Genomic DNA, 24,296 nt, shown 5'->3' with positions numbered 1-24,296 from the left:
AATTCTGAGGACAGTGCAAAATAAAAGATGTCTGGGGATGATTTGATGAAAATTCTACGAATATTTTTAGTTGAATCCTGCAGATAGTTCCAAGATAATTTCGAAAAGAATACCGAGAGAATTAAATTTTGAATGAAACTCCAAAGGGATGGTGAGGAAAATTTAAAAGGAATCCCAACGATAATTTCAAGCTCATTCTGGAAAGAATTTCTGGAGAATACAGAGGAAATTCTTCTGAAACTTTAGGTGAATTCCAGTTCCAAGGTGTTCTGAGAAAAAAAGTTCAAAAACATTCCGATAAGAACCTCAAGGATATTGAGTTTTTAGGGCAGTTCCAAAATATTTCTGGAGAGAATTCAAATAAAATTCTGAGGATAATTTCTAGTATATTCTGCAGATAGTTCCAAGAAAATTTCGAAAAGAATACCGAGAAAATCAAATTTGGAATGAAATTCCAAAGGGATTTTAAGCAAAATTTCAAGCGAATTCCGAGGAAAATTTCTAGCTCATCTAGATAATTTCTCATCATTCTAGCTTACTTCGTCCGAATCAGTCCCCCAGGAATCATCAAAAATATTTTCCCGAGAGAAAATATTCAGATAATCGCGAGCAACCTGATCCTCAATAGGACTAGTAAGACCCAAACTGAAATTATGGGAACTCTCGAATTGCTTAGCAAGTTGCTGAGCCTTTTTTTTAAATTTGTGATCAAAATTTTACCACCTTCTTTAACCGCTGGAATTGGCTTTTGAGGTTTTTTCAAAATTTTTGTGAGTTTCCAAAAGGGTTTGGAACTCGGGTCTAATTTAGAAACATTATTTTCAAAAGTTTTGTTCCTCAGGGCAGAGAATCGCTTTTTAATTTGTTTTTGCAAATCCCACCACATAACTTTCATGGCAGGATCGCGTGTTCTTTGATATTGTCTCCTACGGACATTTTTAAGACGGATCAAGAGCTGAAGATCGTCGTCTATTATAATTGAATCGAATTTAACCTCGCATTTTGATACTGAGGCAGCTCTTGCTGCAACTATAGAAGTAGTCAGAGTCAAGAGCATAATTAATTTCATCTTTGGTTTGCAAAGGAATGTTTGGATCGAAGTTATATTCCATAAATGTTCGATACTGCTCTCAATCAGCTCTATGGTAATTGAAAGTAGAGCTGTTGGGATTACAAATTATTTCTTGGGATATTTCATTGCAGAAAATGTATCATTACGGTTAAAGCCCTACTATTGCAACCATTTGACGAACCGATCATCATCTTCATTGTCGATGGGACTAAATTGCTAATTCAATTGGCTGTCTGAAAGCAGTTTGCATTGCAGAAGATGCACCACCACTGGAGCAAAAAATAAATAAAATTAGCTAAATTGAACAGTAGGGAAACGGTGGTAGGAGGACAACACCATCCACCACGCACTTTGGAGCACTCCCTATCCCCAGATTAAATGCACCATAGAAAAAAAAAATTGCCCCTCCTTAACAAGATTCCTGTGCACGCTAGTGACGTTCTGTCTTGGAGCGAGTGGTTGAAAATAGCAGGGATGGGCGACGCAAGAGTAACGGCACAATTTCTTCAGCAACACAGGCTGTCCGTTCCGGGTCCTTTCGTTGAATCGAGATCTTCGAAGGATTTATGAACTTCGCCTGGAGAAAACTGTATGCATAGTAGATTAATGGTATGAGACGGAATCTGCTCGAAGCCTGTTTGGCATTGCATGGGTGATGCTTTACTAAATACGTTCTCAAAGAAATTAGCAAAGAGATTAGCTGTCTCCGAGCTTGAGCGAGAAGTGGTTCCATCGAAGTTGTCTGAGCCAGGGATGCCGTAGTCATCTTTGCGTTTCTTGATGGAATCCCAGAAGCGCGAAGGATTTTCCTTGACGGTTGTCTGTATCCTACACAAATAGTTTTCGTGTGTTGCAGAAAGGGCAGCTTTGTACTCCAACTCAAGCTTACGGAGTCTAGCTTTATCGTACACATTTTTCGTACGGAAAATCCTGTCTCGCAGCTTACGTACATTGTTTCGAAATGTACGTAGCTTTGCAGTCCACCACGGTTTGTTGAAAGCAGAAATCGGTGTTTGTCTCTTTCGAGGTACATGATGATTTATCACTTCAGGGAGAGATTCGTAGAAAGGTGATAACATCTGGTCTTCTGAAGCATAACTTGATTGTCGTTCCCACTCAATATTCATAAAAATAGAATTTAACAAGTCAAAGTTGCATGCCAAATAGTCAAATTTAAAACACTTGTCCTGACCATCAAGTAAGGATGGTACAAGTCTAAGATAGATTCCGTCACGTGTAAACTCAGTTATTTCTAAGTGTATAGATAATTAAGACATTGAATAGTTAACAAGATTTCAAGGCTACATAGAATTGAAGTTCCCGATCTTGATAAAATTTTCCAGCATTTGAGGTTTGAACAAAAATTTGTGAGTTCTCAAACTTGGAAAAATGTACGGCATTAACGGCTAATTTCATATAAATAGATAAATTTTCTAGATTCTATCAAATTAATGACTTTGAGGTTCTAAGACTAGCAGAATTAATCGCAATGCCGGAATATAAAAAAAAGTTTTGAGATTCCGACGTTAGTATAACATTAATTATATAAGATATGGGATTTTATTAGTATTCTCAGTAGAATCATTTGGAAACAATACCTAGTGCTTGGTCTTTAGAAATTCGTAGACATTGCTTGATGTTAGACTTGGAAATATTTTTGCTATTTTTTTCTATAAGGAAATTAAGAATCCTGGACAAATCGTTAAGAATCCAAGAAAAGCATTCGAAATCTAGACAGTCAGGGGACATGAATAAATGACGTAGCAGTTGAGAAGAGAGGGTGCTTTTCAGAAAGTGTGACCGGCCATGTATTAGGTATATTAAAATATGCTACGAAGGGGGTTGTACCATAGAGGTAACTCTAAGACTAGAAGGTCCCGAAAAAACGTGCTCAACTTTTTGGCTCAGCTCTGGTACTATCTTCGGTCCCAAGCTAATCGATTCACCCCTCGAAACATAGGAAAAACCAATAACCCCTCATTTTATCTGTCAAACTTTCATAGCGAATCAAAACATACATTGCGTAGAACTAGAATTTCGACTAGAATGGGGTACGTTAATCGTTTGCTTGGGACCAATAGGCTAGTCAAGTAGTGAGCAAATTTAAAATTGTTAGTTTCGTATTTATTGTTGATTGTACGTTGGGCCTTAAGGGGAAAGGAGACGTCATTCAATAAACACATGTTCATGGACGTAATTTTGGCTCTAAGCGAAAAAAAAACTGCTTTTGAATATTTGAAAATTATAGACGCCCCCTTTCGCCTTAAAATGGTTGAAAATAAGCTACGTCAATTATGGAAGTGGTCGTTTGGCTGAATGGACTTTTGGTCAAATGTACGATTGGTCGAACAATGCGTATCGACATGTATGTATTAATAGGTGTCAGAGCATTAGGAAAAAGTATTTTTTATGACATTTTTCGAACTTTTTTAATAGCTTCATAGTGATGTTTTTTTATATTTTAGCTCTTAAATATTTTTCAACATTATACGGAGGAGACATTTTTGAGGTTTTGATGATTTAGTGAAGTGCTAGCAGGTTTTTTGTTTCCCAGAAAAGTAGAAACTGCATATATACCCTGTAATTCCGGTTTTACAGTTTGGGTAGGAATCGACATTTAATATTTTAAGTACGTATTTTTCCATCTTTAAATTATGAGCATTCATTTCGAGTTTTTGCTGTTTTCGTGATTTTTGGTACCACTAATAATACATACAATCACATTATTTTTCCTTCTTTTAAAAGCTAGTCATTCTTTTCTCACGTCATTTTTTTTTGACTTCACAATCTTTGATCATTTTGGGATTATGGTCAGTGGCACCAGTGGTGTAGTGGTAACCCAGTCAACATTTTGGTCCGTATAGTTCCGGATATACACAGTGATATACTAACCAAACAAATCGTATAAGATGCGCAGATTTGCTATATACGTTCCAAAGTGGAGGCCATATACATACATACTGGCTTTCAAATAAGGATTTTGCCGATTTCAATACAACAGAAATACGAGCATCCATATAAATAAAACAGTTGGTCTCCATACCTCTACCTTTCTATCCAGAAACCAGAACTAAATCCACTACACCATATTAGGACTTGTTAGTACAGAGGATTATAGCAAGCCTACTTTGACTTGGAATGATTTCGATGTTGATGAAAAGCATCAGATTATGTTAACGATTGGATCTTGAGTTGGTTTAAATTTCATGGCACCTTCCTCCGCATCCTATGAAAATCATATCTATTATTATACAAATAGACGCATATTTTGAAGAAATGCAATAGACCGGTGTAACCACCCAACTAACATTTTCAGCTTTGTAAGCCAACTTTTCCAGCGTTGTGCTGTAAAGTAGCTGAAAAGAAGCTGCAGATACAGCTACAAGCAAAAGCTAGCAAAATAGTTTTGGAGAGCGTTTACTCAACTTTCTCACAACCATAATTCAATTTGTCAGTCGCTCTGAATAACATAAGCCAATAAACGCTAATGTCACTTCTATACACACACTAATCAACTTTCAACTTGTAGCTGCAAAACAAAGCTAACAAAGTGAATATATTACTCATTTGATGGCTTCTAAACAACCAACCACTCTTGCTGAATAACATAAACATCAAAAGTGCTTTTTCAACAACTAAACAACCTGTACTCAGCTTATAAACTGTGTTAGAGCAACTTCGGAAGCATTTTCACAGTCAACTAGGTTTATTTTTAGACGTGTGTAGTTTTACAGCTTTTACTCTGCTCTTTTATAACTAGTCGAGTAAAGTGATTCGTGTGCACTATTATAAAGCCTCTACTCAGCAATTTTGTTGTAGAAGGGAATGTTGATTTGTTTACATAAGTTCAAAGTGTTGGCGTAGCACAGTTGGTAGTGTCAAGGTTTGCCAAAGAGGTTGTCTCGAGTTCGATTCCAGGTTCCGGTGCAGGGTAAATAATTTGGTGATGATTTGTAACTAATTTCGATTAATTTGATTCACAGCAAAATAAATTCAATAAATTCCTTCATAAAAAAGCGTAAACAGTATTTAACCCGGCTTCAAGAGAAAGCTGTGTAGTGATTATTGGATAACCGGGAAAAGGTTGAATAAGCGCCTTTCAAGTTCACACACAAACTAAACAGCAGGATAACAGCTGTATAGAAGCGTTAATGGATATGCAATAAGAGCTTCTCCCGACCGTTCCAACAGCCATAAGTAGCTGACTAAGTTCGCCAGATTTGCTTGTATAGAGGTTGAGTAAAGGTTTCCTCATATCGTATAACGTTTGAATACAGCTTGAGACTGTATAATTGAAATGAGTAAAGCGTTTACATTACTAAAATTGTTAGTTGGGCACATACGATCTTTTTTTTCGATCGTATTAGTTTAGCGTTAATTTCGACTTGAATTGCAACAAGATGGAATGCTCCTATAGTCTTATTGGTCTTATCTTGAAGCAAACTCAAATGCGATCTAGTGTGCACATTCGTATGCTATCTTTGATTATCTGGGGAAGCGATATACGAGTTAATTGACATTTAATTTTCATCAATAATCCATCCATAATTAACGATCTAATCTGTAATAACAATTTCAGTTTCAAAAACCTTACAACTTCATCCGAGCTTATTTGTGATACGGTACGATACAAAAATTAATCATCGCCAATAGGCTCAAAATTTGCATTCTTTGCAACTTAACCTAAACATTATACGACGCAACTCATTATTGTATAAAATGTTGACTTTATCAGTAGCAATTTACGATTATATTTGTACGCTGGTATACGACTTCTGGTTGTCTGGGAAGCTCCATTATCTCTTTAAGGCCTGGGGTCAATCCAAGGGATGTAAAGCAATGTCTCCGGTCCATGAGTTGATGGGTTGATAGGTAGGGTCCAGGTATAGGAGCTGCCTACCTGGCGTCGGTAGCATTGGTACAAGCTCCGGTACCACGTTGTGTGTTCTAAAATGCGTTAAATATCGTAAACTTAGCTTGGACTTGACGAAGAATGGGAAAATTCATTGACTCGAGTGAGCACCACATAAACAAAAAAGCCATCCTCACCTACAACAGATTGACGAATGAGTGTAATTTATTCCAACCAAGTGACTCTGCAAGTAGACTCGGAACTGACAGCAGTAGGAGGAATGAAGGATAAACTGCACGGCCAATGAGATCCACCCAAATTTGAGTTCAGTTTATTTATAATCGCAAAAAATGCAAAACCTCAGCAATTAGTAAATTTGCCTCATGTTTTTCCAGGTTTTCCAGTTTTTTTTCAGGAAAAAAAATCCCGAATATGAGAAAAGTAAGGATTGGATTCCCTCAGCTTATTGGTACTCATCCTAGACTGAGTAAAATTTGCATCAATTTTGCTCATTTTCCGGCAGATTTTTTAGATTTTCCGCATAAAAACATGAGGCAAATTTATTCATTGCTGAGTTTCTGCTCTTTTTGCGATAAGTAAACTGAACTCAAATTTGAGTTGATCTCATTGGCCGTGTGAAAGGCAGTCTAAAAATTTTCCGTGCTGTCGGAAAAACCGAACTGTAACGATTTAAATAACCGAGTGAGATGTCTTTTGGCTCAGTTTAATTGGCCACAGCAGTTTTTTGTCCGTGTTCTCCGATTTTTGTCAATTTTCAAGTGTCCACGGTTATCAGTACTTCAAAAGTTTGCATTTATGTGAGCTCTTTAATAGAAGCAATTATAAAAATTAATCATGGACATTTTCAGGTACACGGCAAACATTCCGTGTATATTTTTCCTAGAAAGAATTTATTTTTCTCTACAATTTTATCTCAAACGTCATTTCGATCATAAGTGACGTTTTCATGATAACATTTATTGAAAATTTGTAAAGATGCCATTTTGGAAAAAATATTTGGTCCGAATTGGCCGAATGTTTACAGAAATGTGAATTATTGCCCATAACGAATAATTATGAAAAGGTCGTGTCAAGAAATATTTTTTTGTTCACTATTTGGCCTAAAACTGCTCTCATGATTACAAAGAGTTAGTTTATCTAAGTGTAATGCCACCTTAATAAAAGTTGAAGTGCGTATTTAAACAATACCGAATTTAATTTCATAAAGTTCTTTAGGCGTTAAAACATTGGAAAAGGTAAGAAAGAGGTTCTGACCGTTGTTTTTCAGAATGGTCCCTCTGTGCGCAGATTCCTTTACTGTTTTCGGTATCTGACGTCTGACGGATCTTCCGGTTTCCGGTATATCAGCCAACTACCAACACTGCTTACAAGGCATCCGACGCATTTTGTCATATGGTCGCCATATGATAAATGAAAATCGGTCAATTAACCAGTTCGATTCCTATTGATTTTTTTTCGTGGCAATCAAAATAAAGTAAAAACTTATATAAAGGGCCCTTCCACGAAAAACATTCCATTTTTCAAAGAGATGAATAAATAGACACCTTGTGTATTCAGAAAAGTTTCTTGCTTTGATATTTTCTAAAATTTTGCCGAGAGCACCGATCCTGAATGTGAAATTGTTGAAAAAATAAATTTTGTTATATCTGTCAATGTCAAAAGAAGGAGTTTTTCATATCCAGAAACTTTTTCAAAGACATCACTAGTCTAAAATGCCAGAATCACGAGATAATTACTTTTGACAGCCTTTTCACAGTTCTAGACCACTGTGCGACAGCTGACTGTTCCTACGCTAGGCCTGGCAACTGTGTCTTACATGGTAATCACCACTCAGTTGTCAAGCTGTACACGACTCTCTTGTAACGATGATACCGTAATATAATACAGCAGATGACTAGCGCCACGTGGTGAGTGAATTCTGAGTTGATCTGTTAAACTTTCGGAAGGGTTTGATCATCTGAGCAACTTTAACGAAGACAGAAATTTCGTAGATGGGGCGACCCCGGCGTTGTGGTTTGAATTCATATATACCTATACCTCTCACGACAAAGTCACGAGTACAAATCTCACCCCCAGACAAGTCACGAATGACCCAAGAGCGTTAAAGCGACTATAAAAAACATAATACAGCACATTCAGGAGCTAAAGAGGTGAGTAAATTTTGAACTTATCTGTTCACCAACCAAACAATCTTGGTCACATGATCAACTTTGCCGAAGACAGAAACTTTATACATGGACAATATCTCATGTTATAGCAGATGCAGTATATTTACATGTATAATAGCGCCACGTTATGGAAGAATTCTGAAATAATGTGTCGACCAACCATACCGGCTTGACCTCCTGAACAACTTTGCTGGAAACTACAAGTTTGTATGTGGCTATGATCTGGAGATATTGTATGGTAAGCCTGTAAACCCAAATCCCATACATTCATAAAATAAATCACATAACTAGTGGAAAATATCCATGTAAATTTCACATAACTTTTATATGCTCCTATAATCGGAAATTGCACCACTAAATCACATGAACGTTATTAAATTTATATGATGCCTAACATAGAATTTCTTATGTTATGTGATAGTTAGGGGTTTCGATCTAATTTCCGTCCTACTAAGCACAACCTGCGCTTTACCCTCTTGTCTGATCGAGTTTTAACAAAAAATGGAATATTTCTGTCAAAGATGACTTCTAAATGTATTCACCTTTCCAGTTCAGAGTCACAAATTGTTGAGATATTGTTTAAAATCTAATACTGCTTCTTGGTTCTAAATTCGTTCTACGAGTTTCAATTTCGTCCTAACGCATTGAAACGCCATTAGATTTTCTTCGTCCCACGGATAAACGTAGAAAAAGGGGATTCGCTAGGAGCGCTTCTATTGTTTTGAGAACAATGAGCGTAAATATTCATACAATGCGCTCTAACAGGATTAACTAACACATCGGAACAAACCTATTATTGATTTGTGCACGGTAAAATCATTTATATTATTGATCTTTTCTGATCAATAGAACGAAAATAGGCGATTACGACGAAGTAGTGCTTTACCCTATTCAGATAAAAATCGTAATTTTTGTTATTGGAAAAATATTATGTGCGTTCCTAATAGAAAATAAGTGAAATTTTACAGTGTATGTTATTCTATCACCATATCACAGTATGCTCCTTCCATATATGCGGTGAGTGGTACCGTACACTCACCGCTGTTTTTCAGCTGTCCTTCAACCGATTACGCTGATTTTTTGTATGTGATTAGTGTCACCCAAAAACTAGTTATCTACAGAAAATCAGGGGTTACTATACAATCTCTCTTCCAGACTTCACATAGTGCGAAGTAAATTAGGATGTCTTCTAAATTGACTAACTTTCTTATTTAATGTTCAAATGGAGTACTGTCTTAAGCACTTATACGACGAGCAATACCAGTGGAAGTCGTTCCTCTACGACAGCACGAGTATCACCAAGCTGAACGGTTCTTGTGGCAAGTGGCGCAGAACGATAACTACGCAGACGAAACCAGGACCCTATTGAACAACCGAGATGAGCCACGACCGGACAAATGGGTGAGTGTCGAAAAATGCAGCCCTCTGTACAGGTTATCTCCGTTTGCCGATGAGCTCGGTGTCATCAGGGTGGAAGGTCGGACAGCAAATGCGAGGTACGTGACGTTCGATGCTCAGTTCCCAGTGATATTGCCGAAAGATCATCCGATCACGAAGTTGGTGCTGAACGACTACCATTGCCGGCACTGTAACCCTCGTCTAGGGTGACAATTTATAGCCCACCATTTTAACGTGTTTGCCATGAGCGTGTGCCTTGTCTGTTATGATTTGTTTTTGTTTTGGTCGCACGCTCGGCAACATACTCACCACTGCTTTATTTGTAAATATTTTAATTTGTTATTTTCATCGTAGATTTTATTCGTGTAGGCATGTTTTTAGGATTAGAATATAGTGTAAAAATTATCGTTCAAAATTGTCTCGCGTTTAGAATAAAGCTAGGTCCCGTTTCTCCTCCCGCTGCAAAATAAGGCGAAAAACACAAGCAGCACAACATTCGATCGCGGTTGCAGGAGAACGATGGCGGTTGTTGTATTGTCAGTGATTGTCAAGTAGTACAGGGAGAAGAAAGTTACGAGCCACGGTTGGAAGTCGATGCGGTTTTTGCCCGGTCCGTTTCAGTAAAAACGAGAGTGGGAGTGCCGTTTTCGTGGCGTGTGTCTGCTGGAGGGATAATTACCAGCACCGTCGCGTGGAAGTCACGTCGTTTCCCCGAAAAGTGCCGTGGTTCGTGAGCTGAAGTGAAGAGTGTCGGATCGCCGCCAAGGGAAGCTAAATTTCGAGGATTTTTCCGCTTCCCGGCTAAACCCCAAGGATCCCCGAACACCCACCGTCCTCACTGCGGTGGCTCAGCCAGTAGAGCCAGTCTCGCCACCGCAGTTAAGAGCCAAGGAGGGACGAAGCAGGCAGAACTGAAGGAGCGTTCGCCTGGGTAGTGCACTGCGGTGACTACCGGGACCATCTACGGCGAGTAGTTGGTCCGGTGATTCGTCACCATCGTCGCCGAGGGGGTTCCGATAAAGGAGCCTTGCTCATCCCCCCCGCTAAACGCCAAGGACCGCTGCTACGCAGCTAACGTGAAGCAGTACGATCTGCAACCACCGCCGCTATCGTCGAAGGGCCCCACCGAGTGACACCGAGGATAACGAGGAGAAAAGGGAAAGGTTAGAGGATAATAGACGTCTTAAATTGTACTTTTCTTTCTCTTTTCTTAACAATCCATCCAAATCCGAACGTCTTTGGGGGAAGTACTCTGCTCGTAGCCGCCCCGCCGGGGTAAATCGGGCCAGCTATAGGCTGGCAAGTAAGCCGCAACTTACAGCACGGACACGCCAACCGAAAGACGGTCGTCAACGAAGTTCACCAGTGATTCCATATCCCCAACTTAAGGTCATCAGTGGACAAAGTGATGAGAAGCTGCCAGCGTTGCAAGGTGACGAACTGCCAACCACAGAATACGAGAATGGCACCACTACCGTAAGAGCGATTGACACCGTTTGTCCGGCCATTCAGTGACGTAGGTGTAGACTACCTGGGACCGCTAGAAGTGGCCGTTGGACGTCGCCGAGAGAAACGTTACGTGTCTGGTCATCCGAGCCGTCCATCTGGAGGTGGCCCACAACTTGTCTACCGACTCGTGCATCATGGCCATCCTAAGGTTCATCCGCAGGCGAGGTTCACCGGGGGAGATCTTTTCGGACAACGGCTGTAACTTCGTCAGTGCTAGCAACGAGTTGGTCGAGCAGATCAAGAACATCAACAACGAGTGTGCCGATACGTTTACGGATGCACACATTAAGTGGTAGTTCATTCCGCCATCTGCACCCCACATGGGCGGCGTATGGGAACGAATGGTGAGGAGTGTCAAGGAGGCGATGCGGGCGCTTGACGATGGACGTAAGCTCAATGACGAAATATTGCTGACGGTGCTGGCTGAGGCAGAAGGATTCATCAATTCAGTGCCAACATTTCAAAGGGGCGTAATTGCATTTGTAAACAATAGCTTTAGCCGTCGATTTCTCGCGAATAAAAGCTCACTCATGAAAAATAGTGACACCAACAGGTAGAGGAATGTTTCCTCTACCAGCTAGCATTTTTTTTGAAGGGGTGAGCTTTTAGTTGCGAGAAATCGACGGCTAAAGCCATTGTTTACAAAAGCAATTACGCCCCTTTGAAATGTTGGCACTGAATTCTCGTCTGCTAACCTATATGCCTCAAAGTTCGGCGAATGGCGAAGCGCTCACGCCGAATCATTTCCTGCTGGGGAATTCGTATGGTGCTCAAGATCCGTTGAGAATTCCGACGAACTTGGCGGAAGCGTTGAAGAGTAGCTACCAGAGGTCACAATTCCTGTCGGACGCATAATGGAACCGTTGGCTACAGAAGTACTTCCCAACTCTGAATAGACGATCCAAATGGTTCGAAGAAAGCAAAGCGGAGAAGGTTGGAGATTTGGTCTACGTAGCCGAGGGTAACCGGAGAACCTGGATCCGTGCGAAAGTAGTCCAGGTGATTGTTGGGAGCGACGGCAGAGTATGGCAGGCGGTGGTGCGAACAGCGGTAAGGTAAGGAACTGAAGCGACCGGTCGTCAAACTGGCGGTTATGGAGGTCGGTGGTGGTGAATCCTATGTGAATCCTGAAGGACCCCCCCAGGATCCACGGGGCGGGGGATGTTCTGGCATCACTGCAGCACTTCACTCACACCTTTGGAGCTAAGTGCGTTCCTACTCGTCGGCCGAGAAACGTCAACGGCGAAGTGAACAGTAGAAGAAAGAATAGTTATTGGATAGGCAGTTTGGAGTTCAGTGCAGTTAATTTTTCCAAAGAATTAGGAAATTTTTGTAGAGGTAAGACGGAATTATTCTTCCCCGGGTTGAAATTAAATTATGCTGTGCGATTTAGGTTCTGCTCAGCTACAAAATTGTCCCGTCTGGCTCCAAGGAAGTGAATCAGAGTAGCTTTATTAAGAAGAAGACTAATGTAAGTTAACTTTTATATTGTTTTGCATTCTTTATTACAAATAATTAATTACAGTTTTGAGCTTTTGTCTCATCGGGAAACGGTGTCTGCTGCAGAGATTTTTCTCTTTAAGCCATCCGAACAGATTTATTGTTGAAATTTGTAATTGATTATGATTCAAGTTGAAAAAACATAGAGGTTTTGTGCCTACGGAAGAAGAGGTAGTAGAATTATTTTCACTCCCGCAGGTTTTTCCCCTCAATCAATTAAAAAAAAAAAAAATGATAAAACACAAAATAATTCTTTCCTTTTAATTAGCTAGGGGTGTGCCAACGATAGTGACATTCACTGAAAACAGTAGTGACTTCTGTTCGCTCTGGTTTGTCATGCATAAGAGATACGGATTTGAGTTGTTAACAAAAGTTGTAGCTGACAAAGCCTATTAAAACTCCATACATTTTTTTTTACGAAATTCTGTTGATGAAAAAAGTTAGGGACAAATGAATGTAAATCAATGCACGAAATGAATGCAAATGATTTTCCATGCCTGGTTTCACTGCTCCAAAAAGTAATCATTATCTTCAAAACCTAGAAAAGTGATTTCCCCCATACTGTGAAAGTAAAATTTCCATATGAAAATTTACCAAGAAAGACGAAATTTTTTTCTTTGCCAGGGGATGTTTATAGGCATTTATCCAACTTTTATAACTATTTTCGTTGACGACATATTTCCGCCAATCTGCTTCCTTGCAATTTTTCATTATGCCCATTGCTTTTATAAATTTTCCAGAAACGTTTACGGAACGTATCCTATGGCTTTACCCTCCCCACTAACAAACCTCCAAACTCCTGTGACACTTATGAGAGGTCGTAGAGCTCTCTACATGGTCTAAGTCTTGTACCACCTACAAATTTGTGCCTCCTTTAGCTCAGTCGGTAAGGGCACAGCTACAATGTAAGACCATGCTGCAGGTGGCTAGGTTTGATTCCCTGCGCATAGAGTATGATAGTACTTGCCACACAATTATACTGACCTACCACTCATTGTAGCACGGAAACCACTCCGATAGCTGTGGGTTCTCCTCACTGTTGAACTTGATCAAGCTTAATAACCTCTGATTGACATCAGCTAAACGCTGTATGAAGGTCCAAAAACGAATGGATGCCGATAGGCCATTCGTCAATTTATTTCCTTGGGACAGTTAAGAATCTCCTTCCAACAGCTTGAGCAGCCAATTGGTCAGAAAAAGAGCAATCCAACAGGAAGATGCCCCAATGAATGGAGAGAAGAACCCGGACTTTATCCACGAAATATTAGCAACAGGGAGTTGACATCTTCACTCTCCCCATCCAAATCGCTTCAATTGGGTGCCCTGATAGTCCCTCTGCATCCCGAGTTTTTAATATATATTAATATGTATTATAATAATCAGATAATCAGAACCATAACGTCTAAAACAATATGTGAGTCGATTGAAGTCTGCCAAAAATAAATGAGGGCTAAGTTGATTCTTAACATAGAGGCGTAGATGCATAGGTGAAGGATAAGAGAAAGGAGAGTCAAAGGTGTTCATGCTACACAATTATAGGGTGTCCCAGAATGTCTATGGACTATTAAAAAAAAAAACGATAACGTAACTCTGTTTACAACAAATTCAATTTCTATTTCGCATTCATGTTCTTTATACTATTCTCTTACAGTCAAACGTAGAAAATCCGAAATCCGATCAGTCGTAAGCCAAGGAGCGGATTTTTGATCTCACGCTACTCATTAGCTTCAGCACAGATGCCTTTCCAACAATTTTGGATACTTTTTCCCAGGCTTTCGCAAACTTTGTAACGGAATCCACTGCTTTCACATGTTTTCGCAAGTATGCTTTGGTTAGGGCCCAAAAAGTTTCGGTTGGCCTAGCCTGGTGTCGTGGATGTGCAAACCAATTGAAAAACAGTTTGATTAAGACGCAATCATGTCCGTTAAAAATTTCGATGCGCAACATAAACGAAAAACAAACTTGTAAATCAAAATGACATTAATGTATTCAAAGAATTTCCACCGGATCTCAAATAAACATTCCTAAGAAATACCAAATGCAACAAGCTCAACAGATGCAAACAACAGGAAGCAACATATCAACATAGGACTTAGGAAAGATTCAGCATAAACAATATTGAATTCTATCAGCGCAATTGGTTAAAAACTAACTGAAACTGAAATATACATTATTCTACAATCGCAAGTTAGAGTGTTATTACCTTCGAATGCCAGCTCACTGGGGTCAGTTTGACAGATTCAGCTCCTTGGGTACGAATTGGACCTTGTTGGCTTTATACCAGGCTACCGTGTCCTTGCAGTAATGAACCGACGCCAAATCCGGCTTTAAACAGTGCTGAGGCGCCGTGTTTGTGGATCATGAGTAACAGACGCTTGTTTAAATACCCACGCACGTAAACATCGCTTGTCATTGTATCCGTTGTCACAAACGGTTTGGAAAGCATACCACACTCACAAATGGCTTGCCAAACCATAGCATTTTTACAGAACTTTTCGGTAAAAATCGACTTATCCGCGTCGCCATCACGAACGGTGTAGTACTGATTACAAGGAAGAGTTTTTGTATTCAAATTTAACGTATGATTCATCCATCTTTCCGCACAGAAATTGGTCGTATAACTGAGAGTTAGCTCAAGCTATAAAAGACCCTAAGGAAAAGGAAATTATGTTATTCTTTAAACAATTAAAAGATTTTGACGTAGGAATGAGAATAAGAAAAACACACAGTTATCTAAAAAACTTCAGAAAACAGAAGAACAACAAGGCATCAAAAATTAGTACACGAGTATGGGATAATATTTTGAAGGATTGTCAAGGGTCAGAAATGGATTTTTGTAATGAATACGATTACCTTAGATGAAATTAGATTTATAATCAATACTTCTAATAATGGAAAAACGCCAGGGCCAGACCGAGTTTATTTAGAATATCTTAAAAATGCAGATCAGAGCAAGATAGAAGAGCTAGTTGAAATAATGAAGTTGGTATATGTAGAAAACATAATGCCCAAAGACTGGAACAAATCGACGCAAATTCCCATTCCAAAAAAAGCAGGAGCTTCAGAAGCCGATCATTTTCGTAGAATATCTCTTTGTAATGTGGCTTATAAAGTATATGCTAAATGGATAGGTAACCAGCTTCGAAAATTCACGGAAGATCCAGGACTCCATCAAGCAGCATTTACAAGAAGTAGATCCACAGATGATCATATATTCATTGCTAGCCGAGTCATGGAAGAATATTGGAATGCAGGAAACAATCTAATTGTTTTAGCGTTGGATATCAGTAAGGCATTTGATACAGTAAATGTGAAGAGTTTAAGAGAAGTTTTACTTAATTTAAATGTTCCATCTAGATTAGTTGACAGGGTGTTATTATGTGTTAAGAATGAACTCACTAGAGTTTTATGGCAAAATCAATTTTCTAAAGAGTTCAAAAGAGGTAAGGGAATTAAACAAGGATGTCGCCTGTCACCTCAACTTTTTAATTATTTAATACAAGATGTTCTTAAAAACGTTGCAAGAGATATTCCTGAATTAGAATTGATAGATGTAGATTGCTTAAAACGGCCGATAATTTTAGCATTTGCCGATGACATATTAATAATAGCAAGAAGTATAAATGAGTTAGAGAATATTCTTAAAGTACTAGAAGAGGAGCTATCCAAAGTAGGTCTTAAAATCAATAGGGAGAAAAGTCAAATTTTAGTCAGATACCCAAATGACAAAGCAGTACAGCCAAACGAATTAATGCTTAATGGAACTGCTTTTAAAACTAGTGAATATATTAAGTATTTAGGAGTTTGTCTGACAGCAACTCTAAACAGGAAATTAACCAATAGGCATAGATCTATAAACGCTTTGAAAACTTCAAGATTAGTAGTAGATTTTTGTACAAGATTTCATCCGAGCTGGGAATTAGGAAAGCTTATATATAATACAGTTTTGGCGCCAGCGTTATTATATAGAACTAAGGTAGCGGAATTAACAAAGAAAAACAGGGTGCCACTAGCAAACTACGAAAAAATTATTCTAAGGAACATTTTTAATAGCTGTAAAAAACCAAGTAATATGAAATTTAATGCAAGAAAATTTTTAGCAGGAAAAACAATAAATAGACGAGTTAGGGTAGGCAGAATAAGTTATTTTGGACATATAAGAAGAAGAGAGATGAATCATCCACTGCAATTAGCGTATAGATTCAAATTCAACAAGAAAAAAGAGGGTAGACCAAGCCTTACTTGGAGGAAATCATTAAATCAGGACTTTGATAGATATGAAGAACTTAATATAGAAGAATGGGAAGAACTAGCTAAGGACAAAGAAAAATTAAAAAAGAAAGTGGAAGAAATTTATAATAATGAGGATAGCGAAATTTCAGATGGTGTATCGACAGAGGAAGAAGATCGAGGAAAAGGAAATTATAAACACTGGAAGAAAAAAAGGATAAGACAGGACTATTGCAAAAAAAAAAAACTAATCCTGGTTGTATCTCTTTTTCATTTGCATGCATTCCGGGTGACGAGCGAACATGATGAAGAAGATGGCTTTATCACAGAGCCCCGTATCGGAACGAGTGGATTGTTGAACGATGGTCTACGATTCAAAGTTGGTTTCTGTAATGATAAGTATCACGATTTTCATCGGAATGTAAGTATTATTGACAATAATCATTACAAACAACTCGTATATACATTGAAATACATAAATAAAAAGGACGGGACGGTCCAACAGGGCACCCGATTGAAGCGATTTGAACGGGGAGAGTGGGAATGCCAACTCCCTGTTGATAACATTTCGTGGATAAAGGGCGGGCTCTTCTCCCCACTCATTGGGGCATCTTCCTGTTTGGGGGCTTGTCTTTTTGACCAATTGGCTGATCAAGTTGCTGGAAGGAGATTCTCTTGTTCCGTAGATGCGTATAGGCGACTTTGCCTATCGATCTACCCAATCCGTTTTTGGCCCTTCATACAGCGACATGTTGAGAACAATCAGAGGTTATTAAGCTTGATCAAGGCAAACAGAGAAGAGAGCCCACTGCTGTCGGACTTAGTTTCCGTGCTACAATGGGTGGTAACCACTATTGGTCGTATAACTTCTGAGCCCTCGGTTTGACGGATGCGGCTTGTTTTTCACTCCGCTTTGGCTTCTTCTGCTTCTTATACGTCATTAGACACATTCTTGCCATGGCCTGCTGGACATTACTCTGCGAGGATCCCACTTTTTTAGCCACGTCTCGAACCGAAGCACTTTTCTTGCGAGTGAAAGCTTGCTCGATTTTTCGGTCCAGATTTTTGCTTGTCCTGGAAAGTAGCTCCATCACCATACTTCCGAATCGCATTTCGAACGGCTCCGATGCTTACACTTTTCAATTTCGCTAATTGACTCAAAGAAAAGTTGGGGATAGTACATTATTTGTGCCAAGGTTGCAAATACTCATTTCAGCTAAAACAATGTTTTTTTTTATGAAATAATTAGATGTCATGACCAAATTTTGAATTGGTAGGATGCAAGAAGAGGTTGCACAAAGAATGTGTTTGACATATTAAACCTGCTTATTTCACTTCATGAGAGTCACAATCAGCGATTTTTCACACACTCACTAACTCACTCACTCACTCACTCAGCTATCAGAAAATCGCTGATTGTGACTCATAGAAAGTAAAATTTACAGGTTTCATGTTTTAAACGCATACTTTGTAACCTCTTCTTTTAAGCTACTAGTAAAACATGCCATCAAACCATCTTTTGGTTTTATTATTCCGAAAAACATTATTTTAGCTGAAATGAGTATTTGCAACCTTGATTTGTGCACGATCTGTTTGCGCTTTTCCGGAGAAATGCTTCACATTGTCACGGAAATGTAAAGAACCGACACCTGCGATACACGAAACTGTTGGTCGAAGTGTAAACAATAATTCAGCGTGATAACCAGATGTTTAAACGTCATCTGAAACAAGCAGGGGTGTTCCAAAGTTGTGCTTAGACATTCTGGGACACCCTATATACTAATGCAAAAATGATACATTAATCGAAAGCTCTCAATTAATAAGCGTGGAAGTGCATTTAGAACACTAAGTTGACAGCACGTAATAAGCTTATATGCAATCAGCAGTAAGCTTGAACTGCGAAGAAGAAGAAGAAGAAGAAGAAGAAGAAGAAGAATTTGTGCAACTTTCTCAAATTATTATTATTATTATTATGTACGTTGACTGCTTGGTTTCAAATTCGCAATAATCAACACGGTTTGTGCTACAGTTACCGTCAGTTTATTTCATCAAATATATAATACAGGAATCCCCCAAATAGTGCGGTCCATCCACCGCTATTTCTCGGCTGTCCTCCCACCAATTGAGCTGATTTGCTGGCTGGTGACTAGTACATGGTTGACACCAAGGTTGCAAAGACTCATTTCAGCTAAAATAATGTTTTTCGGAATAATAAAACCAAAAGATGGTATGATGGCATGTTTTACTTGTAACTTACAAGAAGAGGTTACAAAGTATGCGTTGGAAACATAAAACCTGTAAATTTTGCTTTCTATGAGTCACAATCAGCGATTTGCTGATCGCTGAGTGAGTGAGTGAGTGAGTGAGTGAGTTTGTGAAAAATCGCTGACTGTGACTCTCGTGAAGTGAAATAAACAGGTTTAATATGTCAAACACATTCTTTGCAACCTCTTCTTGTATCCTACCAATTCAAAATTTGATCATGGTATCTAATTATTTCATAATTTAGAAAAACATTGTTTTAGCTGAAATGAGTCTTTGCAACCTTGGTTGACACTAGAGAGGGTCTAGTATAAGTAAGGAACGGACTAGCTGGTTTTGAGCCAAACGAACTGTCAAAGCCAGAGCCAGTCGTGCAGCGCCTATCTTGATTGCATTGGCCGTGTTGCTAGAAACCACCTAGGTATAGGTTGCCAAGGCAGTTTGTTTTGAATCCGCTCCTCTCTTATGCTAGACCCTCTCTAGTTGACACTAATCACACACACACACACACACACAGCCAGCTCAATTGCTTGAGAGCCGAAATAGTGGTGGCTGACCGCACCACCCACCGCACTATTCGGGGTATTCCTGTGTAATGTGTCTCAGTGGGATTTGATAACATCACCGTTCAATTTTGCAAAAAACACGTTTCGCTAGAATTTTCTTTTTTTCCATATGTTTGATGACACATATTGAAAGGTATCATATTTCACGACTTATTTCATGTACTACCATTCTGAAAAGTGCGTGCAAAATAAACCCATCAACGGTGCCTGTTGAACAAGCTATCATCACTGCACCCTAATTTAGTCTACTTTCGTCCGTAGGTAGCTACTACTGCCGTCACGGCGGCTAGGTGGAGTCAATCCCACTGGTGTAACTCATGCTGTGATGGAACTCGCTAAGTTCATCTGGTAATTTTAATATTAATGAAGATTAGGCATAAAACTACGGCTTCACAGTTACGTTCTTGTTAGTTGGAGTATCCCTTTTGTCGGTGCTGGACACGATTCTTTGGCACAATGATCAAAAACGGTGTTGATTCGCGTTCGGTGAGTAATTTTGAGCTGAAAGCAATCAACGACATCGATAATCGAAGATTCTGCCACGGGTTGAAGAGTTTGTTCCTGGAGTATTGCGCAAACAGCACCATCCATGGAGTTAAATACTTTGGCTGCAAGCGACGTACACTCTGCGAAAAGTAATATATGGCCAGTTGTGAAATCCTAAAGTGCTGGTAATCTGAACGGGATGTTTGTGTTTCAGGATCTGGTGGGTGGTGACGTTCCTCATTTCGGTGTACGGCTGCAGCCGGTTGATTCAGAACATCTATCGCAAGTGGGATCAAACACCGGTGATTGTGAGTTTCAACGAGAAGAGCACTCCGGTTTGGCAGATTCCATTCCCCGCGGTTACCATTTGTCCCGAAACGAAAGCCAAGGCAGAATATTTAAATTTCACTACCATGTTTCATCAAATTCAGAACGAAACCGACAGGGAGCAAGTGACCACGGAAAGGTGATTTGATATTGTTTTAGAAGTATTTCAGTTCTAAGGATGAGCATGATTTTTTTTTTCAGTTGGGATCGGTTTCGGGCAGTGTCGCAAGTTTGTGACCTACATATCACGGAAAACATTCCGCTGAATCAGACGATCGATCATGAATGCGTGAATTGGTTGAAGAATGTATCCGTTTCCAAAAACGAGATGCTGATGTATTGTAAATGGCGCAATGAAGCAATTATGTGCGATGATAAGTTTACGGAAACACTGACAGAGGAAGGGATTTGCTATACTTTCAATTCATTGGCGGCGGATGATTTGTTTAGACTAGAGGAACTACATGATGATTATCCGTATCTTCAGGAGAACAGATCGTCAACTCAGTGGACCCTGGAAAGTGGTTACCGTGACGATGCGGATATCGATACCTACCCTGTGAGGGTGCTTGGAGCAGGTGCTCGAGCCGGTTTAAACATTCTACTGAGATTGTATGAATACGATTTGGATTATATTTGTCGAGTAAGTTTCAAAGTGTAATTCCTTTAATCGTTGTTTTATTATATATTGCATTAATTAGGGTCCCGTACAAGGATTCAAAGTTCTACTACACACGTCCGGGGAGTATCCTCAGGTTTCCAAGCAGTACTTCCGAGTTCCGCTCCATCAAGAGGTAATCATCTCGGTTAAGCCGGAGATGATAACCACTTCCGAAGGTTTGCGCGATTATGCTCCGCATCGGTAAGCATAATTCTGATTCAATTCATCTTCATCTCCATCCGCGTATTCACAATTTCCCATATTACCTTTCTTTCAAAGTCGGCAGTGCTATTTCAACTATGAACGTTGGCTTAAGTTCTTCAAAGTGTACACGCAGCAGAACTGCGAACTGGAATGTATCACCAATTACACTCGGCTGGCTTGTGGATGTGTGAAATTTTCGATGCCCCATGACGACCGGACGGAAATCTGCGGATCCAGCCAGATCGCATGCTACAATGCAGCCGAAAACGAGCTGCTGAGCCACGACGTGAAGCACAGTGTGAACTCGAGCTACGATTTTCGGGCTAAATGTGACTGTCTGCCGTCGTGCACATCGGTACAGTATGATGCGGAGATCTCGCAGGCGGATTTTAACTGGAGGGATCTATTCTTGGCATACAAGAGCCCTCTGGATGAGTTTCCTGGGTAATTTCCAAATTAATAACAACCACATGAATCACTAATTGAAATCAATTGCAGAATCCAACTGGCCCGTCTCACAATCTACTTCAAGGAGGCACAGTTTATAACCTCCAAACGCAGTGAGCTGTATGGTGTGACGGACTTCCTGGCCAACTGCGGTGGCCTGCTGGGATTGTTTATGGGCGTCAGCCTGCTGAGTCTGGCGGAGATTATCTACTTCTGTTCGATTCGTCCGTTTACCATTCTGAGGTCCTACCGGACCAAGCAGACTCAGCCGAGCGCACCGTTCATCGCACCGCTGTTTGAAATTGAGAAATCAAAGGCAAATTAATCCTGGTTTGGAAGTTTCAAATATTGTTTGAAATCAAGCATACGTAAATTTGCACTCAAATACATATTGCATTAACAATTAAATTGTAATTTTCCACCAAATAGAATGTTTCATGTCTAAGGATTGATTGTGTTTTAAATTGAAGAGCATGGATTTTTTTATTCGGTAAACATTTATTGCTTTTGGTTGGTGACAATTAGAGGTCCCAAATCGTGAAAAAAAAGTTCAACAGTGTGAGTCAACGTCATACAATAAGGGGGGAGGGGAGGTTTAAGAGTTCTGCGATACGCAATGTATTAAGATTAGAAAAAAAAAACCTGATGAAAGGTGAGAGGGGGTTAATTTTTTCTCAATTATGACATGACATATCCTGAATCCTGATGGATGTGGGCATCTTAGTGGAATAAAGGGCGAACACGAAATTATTGCGACACATTCAACAGGGCATAACTTTTTTACCATTGGGTAAAAATCAACCAAATTTTGCACACTTTCTCATTGATGTGTATTGTGTACAGGCTGTCAAACTCGAAGTCGTGTTTTTCGATTCAACGAAAATGGAGGTGAACCAACGCGAGTGAACACCTGGAATTTCCTGACCTGTCGCACCGGCAGTTGGGAAAAATGTTGAACATTCACCATTCAACCGTCTCCAGAGTGTTGAAGCGGTTCCAGGAGCGGTTGACGTTGGACCACGGCAAAGGAGCTGGAAGAAAACCGGGACCGGAGAACAAAAAGACGGAGGGAAAGGTGAAGCGGATGATTAAAGCAAATCCCAACGTCTCAAGCCGTGATTTGGCTAAAAAGATCGGCATGTCGCAGAGCTACGTCCAGAATGCAAAGAAGATAGCTGGACTACATACATACAAGGTACAGAACTTCCCAAACCGCGATGAGCGGCAACAATCGACGGCTAAAACTCGGGCACGGAAGCTCTACGAGAAGATGCTGACAAAATATGGCTGCTGTGTGATGGACGACGAAACGTATATAAAAGCCGATTTTAAGCAAATTCTGGGGTTGGAGTTTTTCACCGGCAAGAGCAAGTTCGATGTGGACGACAATTTTAAGAAGAAGAAAATGTCGAAGTTCACCTCCAAATATCTCATTTGGCTCTTGCGGACTGAGGAGTGAGCCTTTCGTGACAAAGGGCACAGTAAATGACGAGATCTACAAATCTGAGTGCCTCGAGAAGCGCCTTTTGCCGTTCTTGCAGCAGCACGACGAAGCTCCGCTATTTTGGCCAGATTTGGCATCATGCCACTATTCTAAAAGTGTCCTGGAGTGGTATGAGGCCAATTCTGTCCATTTTGTTCCAAAGGACATTAATCCGCCAAACTGTCCGGAGCTGCGCCCGGTGGAGCAGTACTGGGCAATAATGAAGCTGGAACTTCGGAAGAGCAAGAAGACAGTCAAAGACGAGAAGGACATGTTAAGAAAATTGAAAAAAAAACTGAGAAACTGGTACCGGATGACACTGTAAAGACTTTGATGAAGGGCATCAAGCCAAAATGCGTTCAATTTTACACTCAAGGCTCCATCGATTAACTTTTCTTTTGATTTTTGAAGTAAATATATGTATAAAACTACCCTAAAACTTTGGTTTGATTCTAAACATTATAAGAAAATTGGCATGACATTTTCGGTGTCGCAATAATTTCGTGTTCGCCCTTTAAAACAGTTGGTCTCCATACCTCTACCTTTCTATCCAGAAACCAGAACTAAATCCACTACACCATATAAGGACTTGTTAGTACAGAGGATTATAGAAATTATACATTATACGCTTCAAAAAGCCTACTTTGACTTGGAATGATTTCGATGTTGATGAAAAGCATCAGATTATGTTAACGATTGGATCTTGAGTTGGTTTAGATTTCATGGCACCTTCCTCCGCATCCTATGAAAATCATATCTATTATTATACAAATAGACGCATATTTTGAAGAAATGTAATATACCGGTGTAACCACTTACGATCTTTTGTTTTCGATCGTATTAGTTTAGCGTTAATTTCGACTTGAATTGCAACAAGATGGAATGCTCCTATAGTCTTATTGGTCTTATCTTGAAGCAAACTCAAATGCGATCTAGTGTGCACATTCGTATGCTATCTTTGATTATCTGGGGAAGCGATATACGAGTTAATTGACATTTAATTTTCATCAATTTAATTTACCATAATTAACGATCTAATCTGTAACAACAATTTCAGTTTCAAAAACCTTACGGCAAACATACTTTTGAACATAAAAACCAATAAATGAT

General features: G+C 39.6%; 2 protein-coding genes across 2 annotated transcripts in view; both read left to right on the top strand.

The window, feature by feature from the left end:
* Positions 1-24,296, top strand: part of LOC135708738 (golgin subfamily A member 6-like protein 22) — a 422,081-nt gene that overhangs the window by 297,964 nt on the left and 99,821 nt on the right. The window lies entirely within an intron of this gene.
* On the top strand, positions 12,046-22,028 carry LOC135708782 (pickpocket protein 28-like). Its single transcript, XM_065230922.1, has 7 exons — positions 12,046-12,075; positions 19,990-20,213; positions 20,279-20,530; positions 20,593-21,034; positions 21,093-21,253; positions 21,332-21,700; positions 21,755-22,028. Exons 1-7 carry the CDS (start codon positions 12,046-12,048, stop codon positions 22,026-22,028), a joined length of 1,752 nt encoding a protein of 583 aa, XP_065086994.1.

This window comes from Ochlerotatus camptorhynchus, unplaced genomic scaffold, assembly GCF_037179485.1.
Source record: "Ochlerotatus camptorhynchus isolate MF236.1 unplaced genomic scaffold, CSIRO-AGI_Acam_v1.1 ptg000334l, whole genome shotgun sequence".
Classification (NCBI taxonomy): Eukaryota; Metazoa; Arthropoda; class Insecta; order Diptera; family Culicidae; genus Ochlerotatus; species Ochlerotatus camptorhynchus.
The sequence above is the reverse complement of the archived record's forward strand: the minus strand, read 5'-3'. Positions and strand labels throughout refer to the sequence as shown.